This window comes from Pangasianodon hypophthalmus, chromosome 10, assembly GCF_027358585.1.
Source record: "Pangasianodon hypophthalmus isolate fPanHyp1 chromosome 10, fPanHyp1.pri, whole genome shotgun sequence".
Taxonomy (NCBI): Eukaryota; Metazoa; Chordata; class Actinopteri; order Siluriformes; family Pangasiidae; genus Pangasianodon; species Pangasianodon hypophthalmus.
In genome coordinates, this window is record NC_069719.1 from 12,008,234 (window position 1) to 12,028,422 (window position 20,189).

At 37.9% G+C, this 20,189-nt stretch overlaps 1 protein-coding gene across 3 annotated transcripts in view; it reads left to right on the forward strand.

Annotated features, from left to right (window-relative positions):
- The window catches only part of LOC113539014 (kelch-like protein 29), a 93,578-nt gene that overhangs the window by 40,327 nt on the left and 33,062 nt on the right, over positions 1-20,189 (forward strand). For all 3 annotated transcript variants that reach the window (XM_026934543.3, XM_026934542.3, XM_026934544.3), the window contains 3 exons: positions 6,459-6,597; positions 14,507-14,703; positions 17,662-17,921. In XM_026934543.3, coding sequence (XP_026790344.1) covers positions 6,459-6,597; positions 14,507-14,703; positions 17,662-17,921 — 596 coding nt within the window. The remainder of the gene's footprint in view (positions 1-6,458; positions 6,598-14,506; positions 14,704-17,661; positions 17,922-20,189) is intronic.

Here is a 20,189-nt window from a genome sequence, read left to right on the forward strand (position 1 = left end):
AGTAATTATAAATATACTTCATCAAAAGGATGTGCAAATGTTTTTATTTAGGCTACTTTTTAACCTTGCCTTGGTCTGTCCTGTAAAGATCATATTATGTAAGGAGCCAGTTTAACAAATGCAGTGGTAAAAACAGTCAGTCTGAATAAAGATGTCTAATACCTCGCTAGCTAAGTGTGATTTCATCACACAGTGAATGTCAGTTGCTGGATAGCTAAGTGAGGTAGCGAAACAGACAAAAGCCTAATCAATTCGGATTGTAATCAGACACCGGCTGGCTGTCAAAATGTCCACGATGCTCCTGTGCCAGAGTCAGAATGAAATCTTTAAATGCAATTTTCTCACTTTTCACTTTCACTGACCAGATATTATTTTAGAACATGGTAGTGTGTGTGGTGCTGGTACAAGGGTATCAGGTGCAGCAGCATCTATTTAAACTCCTAAATACTCAAGCACCATGGACAACTAACCCACACTTTTATTGTAAATGTTCATTGTGGCTTATTGATATTGACAAGTTAAGTGTGACAAATTTACAGTGGATATAAAAAGTCTACACACCCCTGCTAACATGCCAGGTTTTGGTGAAGTTAAAAAAAATGAAACCAAAATAAATCATGTCAGATCTTTTCCCACCTTTAATGTGAAATTGCAAAGTGTATAAATAAAGTGCAAAAAACAATCAGAAACTTTTATAGGGAAAAAAGAAAAATAAAAAACTCACAATAACCTAGTTGTATAAGTGTGCACACCCCTAAACTAATATTTTGTTGAAGCACCTTTTGATTTTATTACACCACTCAGTCTTTTTGGGTCTTTATTACACCACTCAGTCTTTTCAATCTTGGCTTGGAAATATTTTCCCACTCTTTCTTTCAAAAACCTTCTAGATCTGTCACATTGTGAGGGCATCTCCTGTGCACAGCCTGCTTCAGGTCACCCCACAGTATTTTAGTTGGATTCAGGTCTGGGCTCCGGCTAGGCCATTCAAAAACATTGATCTTCTTTTGGTATGGTGTTCTTTTGGTGATTGCTTTTTTTTGCTCCAAACATACCTTTTGGAATTATGGAATTAATATACTTTTTGGAATTGGTCTTATCTGACCATAACACATTTGCCACATGGTTTGGTGTGATTTAGTTGGATGTTTTTGTGAGAAAACGTCTAGCCACGCTACCCCATAACCCAGATGTGAAGAATACGAGAGATTGTTGTTACATGCCGAGAGTAATCAGTACTTGTCAGATATTCCTGCAGCTTCTTTAATGTTGCTGTAGGTCTCTTGGCAGCCTCCCTGGTAAGTATTTGTCTTGTCCTTTTGTCAATTTTGTAGGGATCTCCTGTTCATGGTAATGTCACTGTGGTGCCCCAATTTCTCTACTTACGGATGAAGGCCTTCACAGGGTTCCATGGTACGTCTAATGTTTTGGAAATTTTTTGTACCCCTCTCCTGATTGATATCTTTCAACAAGTGAGATACTTTACATGATTTGTAAGCTCTTTGCAGTCCACGGCTTCAGCAGTCAGATGAAACCAAGAAGATGTGAAGAAAATCCTACAGAAACAGATTGTCTTTTGGGATTAATCAGAATAATTTTATTGACGACACCTGTATGATAATTACTTTTAAACATGAGATTGAATGTGATTGGTTCATTCTGAACAAAGCCACATCCTCAATTATAAAAGGGTGTGCACACTTATGTAACAAGGTTATTGTAACTTTTAATGTTTCCTATTTTTCTCTAAAATGTTTCTAAATGTTTTTCACTTAATTTTTTTAATTTCACGTTGAGGGTAAAAAATGTTGTGACATGATTTATCTTGGTTTCATTTTGTCATCACAAAAAAAATCTGCCATTTTAACAGGGATGTGTATACTTTTTATATCCATATATAAAACAAAAAAATGTATTAATCCTGTTACATATGCAATTTGTAATAAGATTAGTATTTGGCTTCACTTCAAATGATGCAATCCTTTTATTTGAGGTGAAACATTCAGTAGATAAAAATGTGTTGAAACAGTCTGAGACATGGTAGGCTGGTTTAACAGAGAGGTTTGAACAGTGGAAAGAGTAGAAATTATCTCTTCTCTAACTCATTAGTTTTTTAAGGAGTGTTGCAAGAATGTCCGTGATTTGACGTTGAATTAACCTCGAGGTGCAGGTCAAATTAAAGTACAGGTCAAGTGCCTGCACTATGGACAAGTTTTTAAACCTTTAATGATGTATAATAAGGCAGTGTTTGAATAATCACCCTAGCTGAAATTTTGGGAGAAAAAAACTTACAATAACCTGGTTGCTTAAGAGGTATACTTATGCAACCAGGTTATTGGAAGTTTTTTCTCCCAAAAATGCTTGTAATACAGCACTAAGTCTTTTTTGGGAAAGAGTCGACCAACGTAGCACGTCTTGATTTGGCAATTTTATTCCACTCTTCCTTGCAAAAATTCTCCAAATCTATCAGATTGCAAGGGGATCTCCTGTGTACAGTCCTCTTCAAGTCATTCCACAGGTTTCTCGAAAGGCTATAGAGCTGGACTCTCACTCCATTACAAAACTTTGATCGTCTTCTTCTGAGGCATTCCTTTTTTGACTTGGATTTGTGCTTTGGGTCGTTATTTTGCTGGATAGTAAAAGTTTTCTTTATCTTTAGCTATCTAACAGAGGCCTGCAGATTTTGTGCCAAAATAGATTGGCATTTGGAGCTATTAATGATTCCCTCTATCTTGACTAGATTCCTACCCCAGCTAAAGAGAAGCAGCCCCATAGCATGATGCCACCATCACCATGCTTCACCGTGGGTATGGTGTTCTTTGAGTGATAAGCTGACTTGTTTTGTGACAAACATATCTTTTAAATTCTGCCCAAAAATTTCTGTCTTGGTCTCATCAGCCCATAACTTATTTTGCCACATGGTTTGGGGTGATTTTAGGTAGGCTTGGATAATTTTTGTTTTTGTGAAAATGGGCCCCTGTCTAGCCCAGACATTTGAAGAATACGAGAGATTGTTGAGAGATTGTCACATGCAGGGAGTGACCAGTACTTGCCAGATATTCCTGCAGCTCCTTTAATGTTGCTGTAGGTATCTTAGCAGCCCCCCGATAAGATTTCTTCTTATCCTTTTGTCAATTTTGGAGGGATGTCCTGTCCTTGGTGATGTCACTGTGGTGCCCCATTTTCTCCACTTATTGATGATGGCCTTCATGGTGTTCCCTGGTACATCTAATGTTTTGGAAATTGTTTTATGCCCCTCTTCTGATTGATACCTTTCAACAGTGAAGTCCTGTACATGGTTTGTAACTGACTTAGGCAGCAGGATGAAACCAGGAAGATGTCAAGAAACTCCTACAGAAACGCTGATCTTTATTTGGGGTTAATCAGAATCACGTCAGTGATGACAGGTGTATGATTATTACTTTTGAACGTGACTTTCAATGTGATTGGTTATAGTATTATTGTATAATTATTTTAAGTTTTTGCTTTTTCTTTTTTCCCCCCTAAAATGTTTCTATTTGTTTTCTTACTTGCATTTTGTTGGTTGCTATAGTTAAAGGTGGAAAAAGATCTGATGTTATTTATCTTGGTTTCATTTATTTTACTTCACAAAATCCCTGCAATTGTAACAGGGGTGTGTAGACTTTTTATATAATTTAAGACAATTGTTACACAAAACATAGTAAGAGGCATCAATTCAATCTTGTACTGGCCTCAGGCATTGCCCTTCATATCTGGAGACACGGCTTTGTGGTTAATTGGAAGAGAGGAGAGAAAAAGAATGGTCTCATTCAGTGAGCTCTGAGGCTCTTTGTAAACAGAGTTTGCATTCATTTATTCTGACTTTATCCTCACATGTGTCCTACTAGTGAGGGTGCTTTTGAGTGTTTCATCCCCATATCTGTGCTTCTATTGTTCTCAGTTGTGCACGCCTTTGTGCTGGAAGGGCACATTTCACAACTTCAGCATTCTTTCTAGTTAAACCAAGAGCAAAGCGTGCTCCCTGTAGACTGTACTGTATCTGCGTGCACCCATTGTTACACTGCTAGGTATAAAAAAATCAACAAAAATGTGTTTTTATTAGGAGTCATGTGAAATATATTGTCATCTTTTTAAAGGCCATGGTATATTATATTCATACCAGTGTTTTGTTTTTTCCAGGATTTCATTTTAGACAAAATCAATGTTCTTTCTATAGAAAGAATAGCTTGAGCTGGTTAATGGTTGGTCCACCTCCAGAGAACACTGACCCACTTAAATAGAAAATAATTAGCTGCCATGCTATTCACACACCCCAGTCAAATTAACAAGGAACATTTTACACAGATGATCACATGTGTCCCTACCGTTTTTGTCAGGCCATTAATATGTAGTCATTTCGCTGAGAGTTTTTTTGAGTTAAGGGAATTTTAAATTCTTAAACCCTATTAGCTGTGCACTGTGAATCATCTTTGTAATATATGGTGCTGATGTAGAGATGAAACGAGATGTCAGGGTTTTCCATATGGTTAAGATAATTGTTTAGAAAGAAAGAGTGAGATGAGGTTTATAAGTAATAAGAAAGAACTTTTTTTTTTTTTTTATTTGTACTCCAGTAACCTGCATTTGAAATGAAACAGCAGTATATACACTCAACATCCACTTTAGAAACACCTGTACCCCTGCTCATTCATGCAATTATCCAATCAGCCAATCATGTTGCTGTAGCACAGTGCATAAAATTAGCAGATGCAGGTCAAGAGCTTCAGTTAATATTCACAACAAACACTTTGACCGTGGCATGGTTGTAGGGGCCAGATGGGCTGGTATGAGTATTTCAGAAACTGCTGATCACCTGGGATTTTCACACGTAACAGTCTTTAGAGTTTGCGCAGATTGGTGCAAAAAGCAAAACAAAAAAAAACAACATTTAGTAAGCGGCACTTCTGGTGAAAGAGGTCAGAGCAGAATGGCTAGACTGGTTCAATCTGACAGGAAGACTACGGTAAAGACAAAAAGCATCTCAGAACTGTTAGAACAATAAAGAGTGGTTATTTGAGTTACCGTAGCCTTCCTGTCATCTCAAACCAGTCTGGCCATTCTCCTCCTGGCCTTCCTCATCAATAAGGCATTTCTGCTTGCAGAACTGCCACTCACTGGATGTTTTATGTTTTATGCACCATTCGGTGTAAACTCTAGAGACTGTTGGGCGTGAAAATCCCAGGAGATCAGCAGTTTCTGAAATATACAAACCGGCCTGTCTGGCTCCAGAAACAATGCCCTGGTTAAAGTCACTGAAATGATAGTTTTTCCCCATTCTGAAGTTTGATGTGAACATTAACTGAGCTCTTGACCTGTATCTGCGTGATTTTATGCATTGTGCTGCTGTCACAAGATTGGCGGATTAGACACTTGCATAGGTGTACAAATGTTACTATTTAAGTGGACGGTGAGTGTATATTGTGTGCAAGATACCACAATGGTACCAAAGTATACGTTCATGAAGAAAAACACTGCACAGATCCCAAGCACTCTGTAGGATGTGGGCATAGACGTATTAAAGAGTCGCATCAAGATATGAATTCCCTGTCATTACCTGAGAGATTCAGCACAAGATGCTATCCAGAGTTCTGGGACTAGTCTTACAGACTGATGAGATGAAGGCCAAAAAGTTATTACAGGCCTGGTAGAGCTCCATCAGGGAAGATGTCTATCACTCACATACTTCATTAACTGCAAAGGATTTATAACCAAGTATTAAACATGAACATTTAGAGATGTAATTTAATTTGTATAATTATTTTGCCTTAAAATGAGGAGGCTAGCTGTGCTCCATCCAAATTGAAAATATCCTTGAATTAACCCTGGCAGAACAGAACATTCCATGCCAAACCAAGAAATGTGTTGCTGTGCATATATGTTGTAGTGATTATTTTAGTCAACTGGTAAAATCCAACAATGCGGTGAAGTCATTAAAAACCTCCAAATAAAAAACATCATCAAAATGCGGTGTTTACTATAATACATTGTGATGATCTTTCTTTCCTTCTTTCATGCACTCTTTCTTTTCTTACGTTTTCTTTCTTTTTTTCCCCCTCTTTTTTCTTTCTTTCTTTTTCTGTTTTTCTGCTTTACTTTTCAATCGGGAGTGTAGAGGTTTACTGTGGAAGGCATTTTAGATGAGTGAATATTTGAATCCGTGCTAAATCGCAGCTTTTTCCTTTGGGATTAAACATCTTAAACAGTCCCATGTGTCTCTTTTGTAGATGTGTAGCCAAATGTTCTTTCTAATGAGACTGTTGACCTTCTGCTCTTTCTGGTGCACAGATCTCTCCCTGTATATTTGACAGTTTTTATTCCCCATTTTCTTCATCTTTTTCAGCTCTTTTGATACACAAACAAATTATTCTCTTTTTAATCATGTGCTTTTGACACACTCAATTTAAATTGCTATTTGTGTTCTTTCTCTTGTTCTACAGAAATGTTGAAAGAATTGAACCAGCAGCGGCGAGTGAAAGAATTTACAGACCTGAAAATAATTGTTCAAGGCAAAGAGTTTGAAGTCCATCAAAATGTTCTAGCTTCCTGCAGCTTGTATTTCAAGGACATGGTTAAAAGGTTTGCCTCTCTCCTGTTGTTGATCCACTCTGTTCTTTTTATAGGGCACATTTGTGTGGCTTCCTTTACCCTCCCATTCTCTTGCAGGTGTGAAGACTTCGGTTCCTATCACAGGGCCAGTAGCCATTCCTTCTGTCAAATAAATGAATGTGTATAATTGTTGCAAAAGGTCAGCACTTATCCTGCCCTTTCATCTCCATGCACTGAATGAGCAAATTTACATTTTAATGGGCAGAAAAAAGTTCCATGACTGGGGATTTTCTTTTTTAAATGTATTGTAAATGTCAAACTTTATCTGACATATTAGATTAGCACTTCACTCTGCCTCTTCCCTTCAAGTGCTTGGAGTTGTAGTCCTAGCTGTCCTAAATTTATCAGTTATCTACTGTGCATAAATGCCTATCTCTATGCAAATTTACACACAACTCATTCATAAATCCACTTAACAATTAAATGGAAACACGTTTGTTTTGAATTTTAGAAGTTTTTAGGAGAAGTTTAGGAAAACTGTGTTGCTTTTGACCTTACACATTTTGGCATGTTCAGCTGAGTAAAACTGGCTGTTAGTTTTCTGAAAAGTGCACGTTTGATGATGCATGCTAACAGTAACATGATGTACTGAGATATTTTATTCCTTTTGTTCATGAACCTTTCAAAAAAGTAGATTATGTGACTTCACAGAATGTTTTCACAAGTCCCACAACAGCACCAGGCAGACAGAATAAAGCAAGCCCATAACCCAGTGTGCGCAGACACAGAGAGCCTTTTCAAATCCTGTGATGCATAGATGCCTCGACTGATATTAGCTTCTTAAGAAGAAAAAGCTTTTTGAGCTGAAAGAGATATTGATTGTGAAAATGTTGCTTTGTGATCTTTAGGATATGTGATAAACTGTACATCTGCACTTTAAGGGTGAATAACATCAATATAGAATGGCAAAAAAACTTGTAGCCACACTCATTCATTCATTCATTCATTCATTCAGTCATTCAGTCATTCAGTCACTCATCTTTATTAAACACTTTATCATGTTCAGGGTACAAGGTTTTGAAGAGCCAAATAGATGCAGGAACACTGGGCATGAGGTAGGAATATAACTCAGATGGGATGCCAGACCATACACACATTTGCACCTGGGGCAATTTAGCATAGCCAATCCACCTACTAGGATGTTTTTGGAAACAAACACAGAGAGAACATCTAAATCTCCACACTGACAGGAACCTGAGCTCAGACTCGGGGTTGGGGACTCTGGAACTGTTAGATATTTTTAATGTCTGTGTATATATATGTGTGTGTGTTCGTTTGTCCCTCTGGGGAAACTCTTTCAGAGATGTTAGAAGTAATGAATTAACACCAGATTAGTTTCCTCACCAACTCCAAATGCTTATTTTAAGTCATAGCTCCAGGTCTAGTTGAATTTAACCCTAGTGTTGAAGGTTAAAATCAAAGTTTCAAGCCATTATGTAGTGCAGTGTGCGTACTGAGTCAGCATACTGATCATTAATACTAATACATTTACATTCAGCTTTGCAAGCCAGTCTTTATGCCCTTATTATCCATCATACAAGATGCAGCGAAGCCACAAGGACAAATTTAAAGTGGAACTCTGGCCCTTTGGATTGTGGATTTGGTCTGAGCTGCGTTATCCTATCTTGCGAGCAGCAGCGATGAAAATTGCATTAGGAGCAATAACAGTGAGTGTAGATTTGACTCTGTTCTCAGTGGAGCACAAAATGTGCTGATACACCTCTCCAAGCTATTTGAGTTCCACTGCTGTTTGAAGGTTGAATAGGAGGTGAGGTTATCTTAAAACACAGTTTCCATTTTTTTTCCCACTCTCTCCATCCCAGTCTGAGCACTTAAATAACAACAATTGCGAAAAGCAAAGATGGTGGTGCAGAAAAGTTCAGTCATTTTCCTGCAAGATAATGTTGCTACATCTGTGCGCTTCTTTTTCTGGAGAGTGGAGATTACAGTCTAAAAAAACTGACTTCAGCCACATCTTGTCCAAGTTAATGGAAGCATGATAGAGCTATGTTATATTCAAGAGAAAAACCTGACCCAGACCTTTCCTATGACAAAGCTTATAGTTTCCTCGGAGGCTACTTTATCTAATGATTTTTTTTTTGCAAATGTTTCTTTGTTGAAATTTGCTGTCTATGGACGTGTTCCTATTCAAGTCATGTAATGGATTTTTTTTTCAAGATGTTCCATTCCATTCATATCAAATTCAGTCAAAATATTGATCTTTTTATTGATCCATGCATTAGCCTGTGATCTCAATTTGATGTCAGAGGAACAGCAAGCCTTTGATGGGGCATATCAAGCCTTGTTTTGAAAAGAGAGCTGGTCATTGTTTGCTCGTCCATCATTTTTTTGTCCACATCAATGGAGCATGTGTATCTAATCATCTGTAAGGAGCACCTGCTGTTTTCCTCCTGCTCAGAGAAAAGCTGCATTAAAAACTAAATCACCTCTTTAGCACATCATCCATTTGGCTGATCTGCTTTGAGATGCTGTATGCATTTATTTAGAGTGTTCTCTGTGTTTTTGTGATAAGCATATGTGAGACACATTATCAGACCTCGCATTACTTTTTCACTTCTCCTCAGAGACACGATGACACTTTTTTTGTGGTTATTGATGTTTTTAATTAATGTTTAGTGTCTGTATCTGGCAGTCTATCCATCATAAGGTCTGTTCTAATTCTCAGTATAAGAGAATACATACACTCACCATCCAGTTTAATAGGAACACCTGTACCCCTGCTCATTTATGTAGTTATCTAATCAGCCAATCATGTAGCAGCAGCAAAAAGCATAAAATGATGCAGATGCAGGTCAAGAGCTTCAGTTAATGTTCACATCAAACATCAGAATGGGGTGTGTGTGTGTGTGTGGTTGTTTGTGCCAGACGGGCTTGTTTACGTATTTCAGAAACTGCTAATGTCCTGGGATTTTCATACACAACAGTCTCTAGATTTTACACAGAATGGTGTGAAAAACAAAAAACATCCTGTGTGTGGAGGTTCTGTAGGCTGAAACACGTCGTTGATGAGAGAGATCAGAGGAGAATGACCAGACTGGTCCGAGATGACAGGAAGACTAAAATAACTCAAATAAGCACTCTTTACAACAGTGGTGAGCAGAAAAGCATCTCAGAATGCACAACACATCAAACCTTGAGGTGGATGGGCTACAATAGCAGAAAACCCACATCAGATTCCACTCCTGTCAGCCAAGAACAAGAATCTGAGGCTATCATGGGCACAGACTCACTGAAACTAGACAGTTGAAGACTGGGAAAAGACCAGGTGATTTTTTTTTTTATCTTCAACTGTCCTGTTTTGGTTATCATTCTGTGTAAACTCTAGAGACTTTTGTGTGTGAAAATCCCAGGAGATCAGCAGTTTCTGAAAAACTCAAACCAGCTTTTCTGGCACCAGCAACCATGCCACGGTTAAAGTCACAGCGATCACATTTTTTCTCCATTCTGATGTTTGATGTGAACATTAACAGAAGCTCTTGACCTGTATCTGCATGATTTTATGCATTGTGCTGCTGTCACATGATTGGCTGATTGGATAACTGCATACTTGAGCGGGTGTACAAGTGTTCCTATTAAAGTGAATGGTGAGTGTATAGTGTAGTTAACAGATAGTGAAGATATTTACCCTCACACAGCATAATTGATTTGTGTTGTCTGTACATTGTGTCGTACACATACATAAAACCTACATACTTTATTCACACACTATAGTGGAATGTACCTTACAGTTTGTCAGTGTAAAACAAAGGCCCTGATTTACTAAAGGTTTGCATGTGGACAAACACACAAACTTGATACCAGTCAAAAATATGCATACTTGTTTCAGTGGCAGCTCAAACATAGGGGCAGGAGGGACCTTAATCTTCATAAAATCCTCATTCATAACTCCATACAGGTTCAATTAAGTTACAAATACTTATTTCTTTTGAGGGACCAATGATTTAAAAAATGTTATTTTGCAGATATAAGCCAATATGCCATGATTTGCTCACCTTTGTATATGTTGCACAATCATGGGGCAGCGCGCTCACTGCCTTATTTAGCTCCATAGAGTTATTATTACACCTAGTGGTCAAAAATGGGAACTGCAGCAGTTGTTAACAGAGGCCCATCGGGGAAGAAATCACGCTGCCCCATGCTCAGGGGAGGAGATTCGGCTGATTTAAAATACTCTATAGCCGCCAAGATCTTACTTTATAGCCAATTATCAGAATGAACTATAATAAATGCCTGCAAACAAAGGCAAAGTATAAGTGCAAACAGAGTGTCTGTGATGTGCATAACTTTTCCATTGTAACGTATATTGGAAGATTGGAAGAGGGAAAGTGGAGTGGATAATGTCTTACATCAGAAATGCCCTTGTTTCTCATGCAAAGGCTGAGAAAAAGAAGAAAATTTTGTCTCCCTTTTCCAGTGCTTGTATGCTATGAACTAGTTTTACATCTTTTGTGTGGTTTGTGAGATGTCTTTGGGCTCAAAATTTTGCTGAAACCTGGCAACCCTGGTTAACGAAATTAGTTCTACTGTGTTCACGTTGCATGCTGTATCACCTGCTATATTGAACACAGCTGAACACAGGTTACGTCTAAAATGTGCTGCTAGACTGTGTGCTGGATAACTGTATGTTGTCGACTCTCAACTGCCTATTATGGATTATTCTAAAAATTCACGAGATAGTAGCCAATAGCATAAGTTAAGTATGAAAGCATGTTGATTTCATTTCGTTTGAGGCTATGTTAACATCATCCTGGCCTACCAAAATCTATGGACACAAGTTACTGCTAGCTTATTTACTAACTCTGCTAGCCTATGTACTAACAAGGTATATACGAAGATTGTGTCTTGCACAAGAGCAAAGTAACAGGTCTTCTCTTTTTTGTATGGTTGGCTTAATGAATATGCATTTTGTGGAATTTCTACCTAAAGGGTGCAAAATACATTCTGGTGTCAATGCAAATCTATTAATTTTGCACCTGCAATGCAATTTAATAAAACTGAACATCACTTTGGGAACCGCAATTACATGTCAAAATTAGTACATCTGGAGAACATGTATTAAATTTACAGAAGCCTGTTCTTGCAAGTTGAAGACTAAACTACACCATTTACTAAACTGTAATAATGAGATGTAAAAAAAATTATAATAATACTAATGTGTAGTGAAATAATCAGAAAGTTTCTTAAATTATTAGCTGGTGTTATGACAGTAAAGGTGGTTACACTAGTTTCATATTAGATTCACTGCGTGTTCGCATATTTGATGCCAACAGCATTTGAACAGAACCTTTGAAAAAATTTTCATTCACTTTTATGTTATTAACATAATGCATATCTCATGTGTACACACAATTATTAATTTATTCATATCAAATTTTAAACAGTTCTCGAGTTTCAACAGTTTCAGTGTATCTTCCTGCTTTTAGTCAGTATTATACTTGTGTTTCCCCCCTCACTTTATTCTTCAGAGAGTCTCTGATGTTGAGCTTCTGGCTAACAGAAACATCTCCTGACTTTTCATGTAATGTAATTCACATAGTTATTCTTTATAAATTATGCATAATTTGCTGACTTTTTGCATGCGGCGTATCCCAATCCACATGCAAATTAGTGCTCATTATTTTGTATTTTAACAAACCAGTGCCGAAGTCTCCAAGCAATGCATGCACACATTTTCAGATTTTCATACCAATTCAATGACTATTTTTTAATTAAAGAAACTCCTAGATAAGCAGCCACCAGTGTCTGTTCCTTTCATTTGTGGAAAATAGCAATTGTGGCCATTTATAGCTTTCCTCCTCCTCACAGCACCAGTAATTCCTCTGCTTTGTTAGTTTGGTCATGGTATTGGTTCTAGTGAGTGTAGGTAAAGAGTAGTACTTGTTATTAAAATTATGTTTGCCCTGCTAAAAGCACAAACTTATTTCCAAACACAGTGTTTGTACAGGGACTGTATTCCTGAAGCTGTCATTTCACATTCCTGTAAGCAAACAACTGATCGCACAGTGGACTCGGCTGACTTTACTAATTTGATTATTTTTTTCTTTCTTTCTTTCTCTCTCTCACAAACACATATCCTCACACCACTCAATCGTCGATTACTTTTGCTTTTTGATTTGTGATATTTCTACTCCTGCATTTACAACTGACCACAATAAGCTGCATTTTAATTTATTTATTTCTTTATTTTTGTTTTGCTTTTCTTTTCAGGAGTAACATTCTTGATTTTTCAGCCACTTCCAGAGATTTACCCCTCACCTCATATTGTACTTTTGCCTCTTCCCCCAGTCAGGCCTATATGACGACTAATACATCAGTTCATACACAGGCCATGGTGCACTTTATTTTGGCAGCAGCTGAAAGGTGTTTTGAGACTAAACCCAGGTCCCAGTCATGGAACGGTACCTCTCCCAATGATGGATGGCTGCTGGCTCTCTGTGGCAGGACCGACTCTCTCCCTCTCTTTCCCTCTCCTCTACTTCCCTAGTTTCATTCAATCTCTCTCTCTCTCTCTCTCTCTCTCTCTCTCTCGCTGTCAGTCCTCATCTCAAATCATCTGTGTGCCTATCATATGTCTTTATACAATAGCATACAAAATGCATTACCAGCAATTTTGTATTTCATTATTTGTCAAAAAACATTGCAAAGTTTTTTAGCTGTTACATCTGTGTATTAAATTGCTCTTTTTGTTAAATTGCTGCAAATATGTTTTAATCAAATGTTAACACATCATGACATAGTGATTATTATCATCTCTTAATGACTAGCAGTAATTACTGTTACAATGACAGCTGCTTTACATAAATAAATATAAACCTTTATAGCCGTATATTACGCAAGAATGATGTGATCTTTCTGGACATTAAAAAAAAACGGTTCTTGGTAGAGCACAAAGACTTTTAGATTAGATCTGTATATATCTGTATCTGGATGTAAGCCTGAAATGGGCGTGACACTGACAAGGCAGTTAAAGGGATGAATGAATGAACAATGTAAATGCATCTCTGTAAGTACATCGTACATGTTCACGTTAATTAATGTGTTTTTTTTTTTGTCCCGCAAGCTTCATATGTGACCGCAAACAAATAGTGCGCCTCCTGTTCCTATCTGTTTCAAATGCATTGTCTGTTCATTCCAAATGTACTTGTATTTGGTTACATCCCCAATATACAGTATATGCAATACAACTGTTATTGTTAAGCATGTGATAAAGCAACACCTCAGACCACAGGCAATGACGCAGTTGTCAGTTGTGTTTAACTTTGTCTTAGGGCAAGTACAAACATCTGCAGTGATTTGTGTATTGCATATGTGTGCAGAGAACGGGAAAGGAGAAATAATTGCAGAAGAAAATGTATTAAAGCAATTTCCATGCCATTACCGAGTCATTCTGCACATGTGTCACTGCCTGGCTGGCATTAAGGCATAACCTTTCATTACTGTGTAATTATTGTAAGCTTTTATTTCAAGGGGCTATTTCGTGTCCTGCTATAGTTGTAGTCCTTTGCCTAGAATTCCTTAAGACTTTCCCCCAAACAGGGCTGCAGAGCATTCGTCTGCCGTTCAGCTCTAACAAGATGCACTTAGCTCTCTGCTTTTCCTAAACAAGCTGCTGCTCCATTAGTGGGCCATGCAGTCTGCACTTCTCATACACTTTTATATATGTATTATGCATGAAGATGCATAACGACCAATCCAGATTTTCCCTCAAGCTCTGCTACACTTCTCAGACACCAGCTATAGTGCACTGACAGTTTACATTTCAGTCATTTAGAATCTGACTGCGTGAATGACATGTTTTAATCATTGCTCTTACTGCTTCTTGGGGTTTTCTGACTCTATCCTTCTCTGCTGTCTCCAGGTTGGCTGGAGAGAACAAGAGCGGTGAGAAGATGACACTGACGATGAACAGCATCGGGGCTGACGTTCTTGAGCTGCTGCTAGAGTTTGTCTACACAGGCTCCCTTATCATAGACTCAGCCAATGCCAAGACCTTACTGGAAGCTGCCAACAAGTTCCAGTTTAACACTTTCTGCAAAGTCTGTGTGTCTTTTCTGGGTAAGAAGACATGGTGGTTCCATTCTTCTGTATATATAGTACAAAGATATAAAAGCATATTTGACCTGATATACACTCACTGGCAACTTTAATAGAAACACCTGTACTCTTGCTCATTCATGCAGTTATCCCATCATGTAGCAGCTGCACAATGCATAAAATCATGCACACACAGATTAGGAGCTTCAGTTAACGTTCACATCAACACCAGAATGGGTTAAATGTGATCTCAGTGACTATGACTGTGGCAGACAGACCAGCTTAAGTATTTCAGAAACTGCTGATCTCAAAAAAACTATCCAGCCTTTTTTCCAAACTTCAGCTGTCCAGTTTCAGTGAGTCTGTGCGCGCTGGAGCCTCCGATTTCTGTTCTTGGCTGACAGGAGTGGAACCTGAAGTGGGCATCTGCTGTTGTAGCCCATCCTGCTCAAGGTTTGACGTGTTGTGCATTCTGAGATATTTTTCAGTTAACCACTGTTAACTGGCTGTTTGAGTTACTGTAGACTTCCTCCCAGTTTGAACCAATTTGGCCATTCTCCTCTGACCTCTCCCAACAACAAGCCTTTTCTGCCCACAGAACTGCTGCTCACTGGATGCTTTTTTATTTTTTGTTTTTTTTGCACCAATCTATGTAAACTCTAGAGGCTGTTGTGCATGAAAATCCCAGGAGATCAGCAGTTTTTGAAATACTCAAACCAGCCCATCTGGCACCAACAACCATGCCATGGTCAAAGTCACAGAGGTTACTTTAAAAAAATAAAAAAAAGAAAGAAAGCTATGTGACCACTTTTTACTTTTAAAGCGTATATAATCAAAATCTTAGGAAGTGCAGTGCGCATGTACCATTGAGTGAAAGCCTGGGTTTTCAACAATGACATACAGGTGCAAATCTTTTTTTTCATATGAAATGGTAATTTGCTTTGCCCTTTTCTGAATTATATGGAAGCATTGCCACTTACTCGAGGGTTCTCTGTTGATCAGGAATGGCAGAAGACTGTTTTTACTTCAACTCTGAATGTAAGCGTACATTATGATTTCGCACACAAATGTTCGTTGTATTACTGAAATTCTTTATCTTGAACTTGACAGAACTTGCATGAGTCTTGTCCAATTCTTTTTATCCTTTTAATTTCATAAAATCCACAATGTGCCCATATAGTCACTTTCAAAGCAGAGGAGCAAGTCTATGTTTGTCTTCAAAATAGTTAGCTTAGCTAGTTTCCAACATACACATAGCGCGTTCGCTAGCCTACGTATTTACATTTCACTGCCCAATTGGTTGCCAATTTAGACTTGTGGCCAAAAAAATTAATTTGTATTATTTTATTATTACTTGCTTTATATTGTATTTGAACTGTTTTGTGGCATTTCAAAAAGAAAGGAAAGAAAAAGAAGGTCGATTTTTCTAAGAAACCTTCAATAGCTCTTCCTCTGAGAGCTCATTTCTCTTCCTGTGCCACACATTCTTTGCTACATGTTGGTTCCTGATTGACAGCTGTTGTCTGGTGTGGACTAGACTGTGTTATTAGTACACTGCTTCATCATTACAGCTATCATAAACACTTTTACTCTATTTATATGGCTATCCAGGCATTTATAATATAATAACACTTGCATTGGTTGTATTAAATCTTGGGAAAATTATTTGCTAGTAATTTGACTGCTTGTTGGACATCATCCTCTGTGACGCACAGTAAAATTTGGAGAAATACATATTTTAGCATGGATTCTGGCCAAACAGTTGTGGCAGCTGTGGGCGAGCACATCAGTAGTCTGGGTTCTGTCTGTGGCACTTTTTAAAGCATATGCATGGCTGCTATACTGAAATATTCAAATTATTGTTCACTTTGAATGCATAATAGTTTTACTGAATCACTGCATAAGTGTTTCTTCTCTCAACATAAATTCCATCCTGAGACTCATTTAATGGGTCTGTTGGTTTTAACTTTTTTGATTTAGCAGTGATCAGAAAGTTGAATCGCTATCCCGGTTTGCCACATTTGAAAGCAAAATCAAAAAGTCAGGAGGATGATAGGAGCTTTGACAGCACAGGTTCACTTTTTTTCCCATCTCCAGCGCCTCTGCCACTGTCTTCCACTGGGATCTGCCACTTAATAATCCATGAATACCTCAACTCGTGTGAAATGACATTCGCTCCAGTAGGAATTCATTGTAGAAGAGCAGCAATATTCTATATGAAAAAAAGAAGAATGGGTAAAAAATAACTGCAGTCACTGGTGTGCTATATAGAATAAATGATAATGTATTCAGTGTGGATGGAAAGTAAGATATTTGGGGGTTTTTTTTATTAATTTTTTTTGGGAGATTTCTTAGGAATGGAGGAATGTAAGTTTTTTGCTTTATGAAATGAGAAGCAAAAGGGTTGTTTTGGGTTCTGAAATTATTCTGCTTGTCACTAGTTCCTATATTTATCTCATCTATCCTTTCTCTCTAATAACTGATAAGTACTCTTGAGGCAGGACAGTGAGATTTCACTTTACACTTCAGAAGCGTTTGTGCTAGACTGGGGCAAATTATCAGTTCTTCATATATGCACTGACGGCAATGAGCAGAGCTGAAGCTCCTGTTCATTGCATCTGTGACGTAAAGCAGAGTATAGAGCTCTTGTTTCGTTGTGTTGACCTTTTGTGCAGTGGAAAGAAGCATATGTCTGTCTGCACTAATCAAAAGGCCCAGGTGAGCCTCTTGCTTCCATGTCCAATCGATTTTCTCCTCTCCGTTCTTCTTCCCGCCATCTGCTTGAGATATTACACTCTTCGGTTCCATCGCAACACACGCTGAAATTTAATCCAGGAAAACACCATCCCTGAAGGTTTGGGCTGTAAATGTCCATCTTACAAGGTACAAATGCAAGTGTGTGTATGTCTGTGTGTGTTTTGTCTGTCTTTTCATATGTTTTATCTGTGTGTGTGTGTGTATTTTTTTAATCTCATGCAGAGAAACAGCTGACAGCCAGTAACTGCCTGGGCGTGCTGGCGATGGCAGAGGCCATGCAGTGCACAGAGCTCCACAGCATGGCCAAGGCCTTCGCTCTGCAGAACTTCCAAGAAGTGGCAAGTCAGCAGGAGATCCTTAACATCTCCAAAGAGGACTTCGTCAGCTACCTGTCCAATGACAGTCTCAACGCAAAAGCTGAGGAGCTGGTGTATGAGACGGTTATCAAGTGGATCAAGAAAGACCCCGGCAATCGAGTACAGGTAAGTTAGGAATTTTTAATATTGGATTATTGGAATACAAGAACTGAAGATCTGAATTTCCCCTCTTAGCATAGCTTTTCACAAAGCTGGCAAAAAATTCATTTGCGTCTCGTAAGCTAACCATACTGACAGCAAACCTGAGCACATCTAGCACTCGTCCACGTGCTACATCCTGAAAAATAGAACGTATTTTACCGATTAAGACCATTACCTATTAAGCTCTTTTTCCACTGTTATTATAATAAAATTTAAATATATCTAAAGCCGGTTTTATACTGCACGATTACTGCCATAATTTATGATCACTTGTCACAGTGTTCACACTTGTCTTTACCAGAGTGCACGATAACATGTTCTCATTGTCAGATTATGTGATGAAGATCCTCTAACGATAGACATGTGATTACTTCATTCTACTTAAAATATCCATCAGCACAACTCGGGTTGTGTTTAAACAGAAACAAGCCCTCGGTATAAGAGTAGCAATGTTATGTCTAGTGAAAACACATTTTAAAAGGCAAAGAAGAGGAGTTTGGAGCCGTTTGTGGCTGGGTGCAACGGGACAATATGGAATGCGCATTAGCATGCATGGAACAAAAGTAATATAAAGTTACCAGGAATGTAGGTCAGTATTTTAGAAGATTTCTTGCTCAGACATAAACATTTCATTTCGACTTTTACGTCATCTTATGCAGGCTCCTGTGGTGGCTTTTAAATGAGCATTGTAGCAGTGATCACACTCTGAGATTTTAATCAAAAATCTCTGACACTGCAGAGAACTTGTCGGCCATCTTTGATTGCAGTGGCACTAAATCGGCCGCCGGTGAGCACATCACATTATGTGTTCTAAGACTGATCTCAACTCACAACCAAAGAATTGTTTTACAATGGGAGATTTTTTGTCTTTGACAGCAAAATTGGGCCTGGCTTATCTAGGCTTAGATTTATTTAATCTGTAAAGTTTACAGCTGTTTAAGCTTAGCTAGCTTAGTTAGTTACAAACTTAGTTTTTGCAAACAAATGTTTGCACACATTAGCCACATTACATCCTTAATGATTATTTAATAACTATCAGAATCAATTCATGGAGTCCATGATGCCAAGTTTCTCAGGGCCCTTGGATGAAAAACAGCTCCACAACATTACAGATCCTCAGTACGCATAACAAAGGTGTTAGGTTCTTTTCTTTATACTCAACCATCTTTTTACCTCAAACCTAACTTCAGTGTTTGCTGCCAAAAAGCTCAGATTTTTTCTCATCTGATCATGGAATCTGGTTCTATTCAAATTTCCAGAAGCATGTAGCAAACCCCAGGCACCAATGTTTGTGATTATAGGAAAAGCTTTCTTCTTGTGTGCCTTCCAAATAGTGTTGGCATGGTGGTGGTGTCTAATTGTAGATTTGGAGAGTTGGTGACCCTAAAATGATGCCATCTTCTGCAAATCTCCAACCGTGATTTTTGGATAAATTTTTGCATCTCTTACCATCCTCCTCACCGTGCGTGGGTAAAATACACTTGCGTTCTCTTCCAGAAAAGTTTATTATGACTCACTTTCTTTTAAACGTCTTAATTATTGCCCTAACCGTGGATATGGACATATTTAGGCATGTAGCTGTTTCTAATAGTCATTGCCTTATTTATGAAGGCCATATTCTCTAAGCCTCTCATGCTGATGAATGATTAAAGGAATTTGGTCTCCTGTGTCATCTCATATTTATCCTCCAGCGAAACAAGAAGTCATGAATGACCGCTTAAGAGATCCTAAACCCTTAGGTGAACTTAAAAAGTAAAATATAAATCGGAACAGTTACATTTTGTTCATAAGAATTTATATGAGTGCTCATAATTGTGCCATGGATTTGTTAATTTTTTTTTCAAGTTTTTTTTTTTAATTATCTCTAATTAAAAATTAGATTTCGCTTACTTTTACCTAATTAACCACAAACCTATTTTTTCATAACCTTTCTTAATCATACTCTTATTCATAATTCTGGAATTGACTGTAACTCTTTACATTATAGATTGTGATAACCAAACTAAAAATGTCAGTTGAACTCAGATGGAATTTCTTAAGAAGCACATAAATATGATGAATATGATAAATAGATGAATTTCATGTTATAAATTGTACAAAACAGTTTTAATTCCTTAATTTCAAGTTTGTTAAAACTGAAGCATTCACAGAATTCCATACTGTGCCTGGATTGTGTGTTTTGGAAAACCCTGTATCCCGGCATCCCACTTTACCTTCAATCACTGAGAGTAA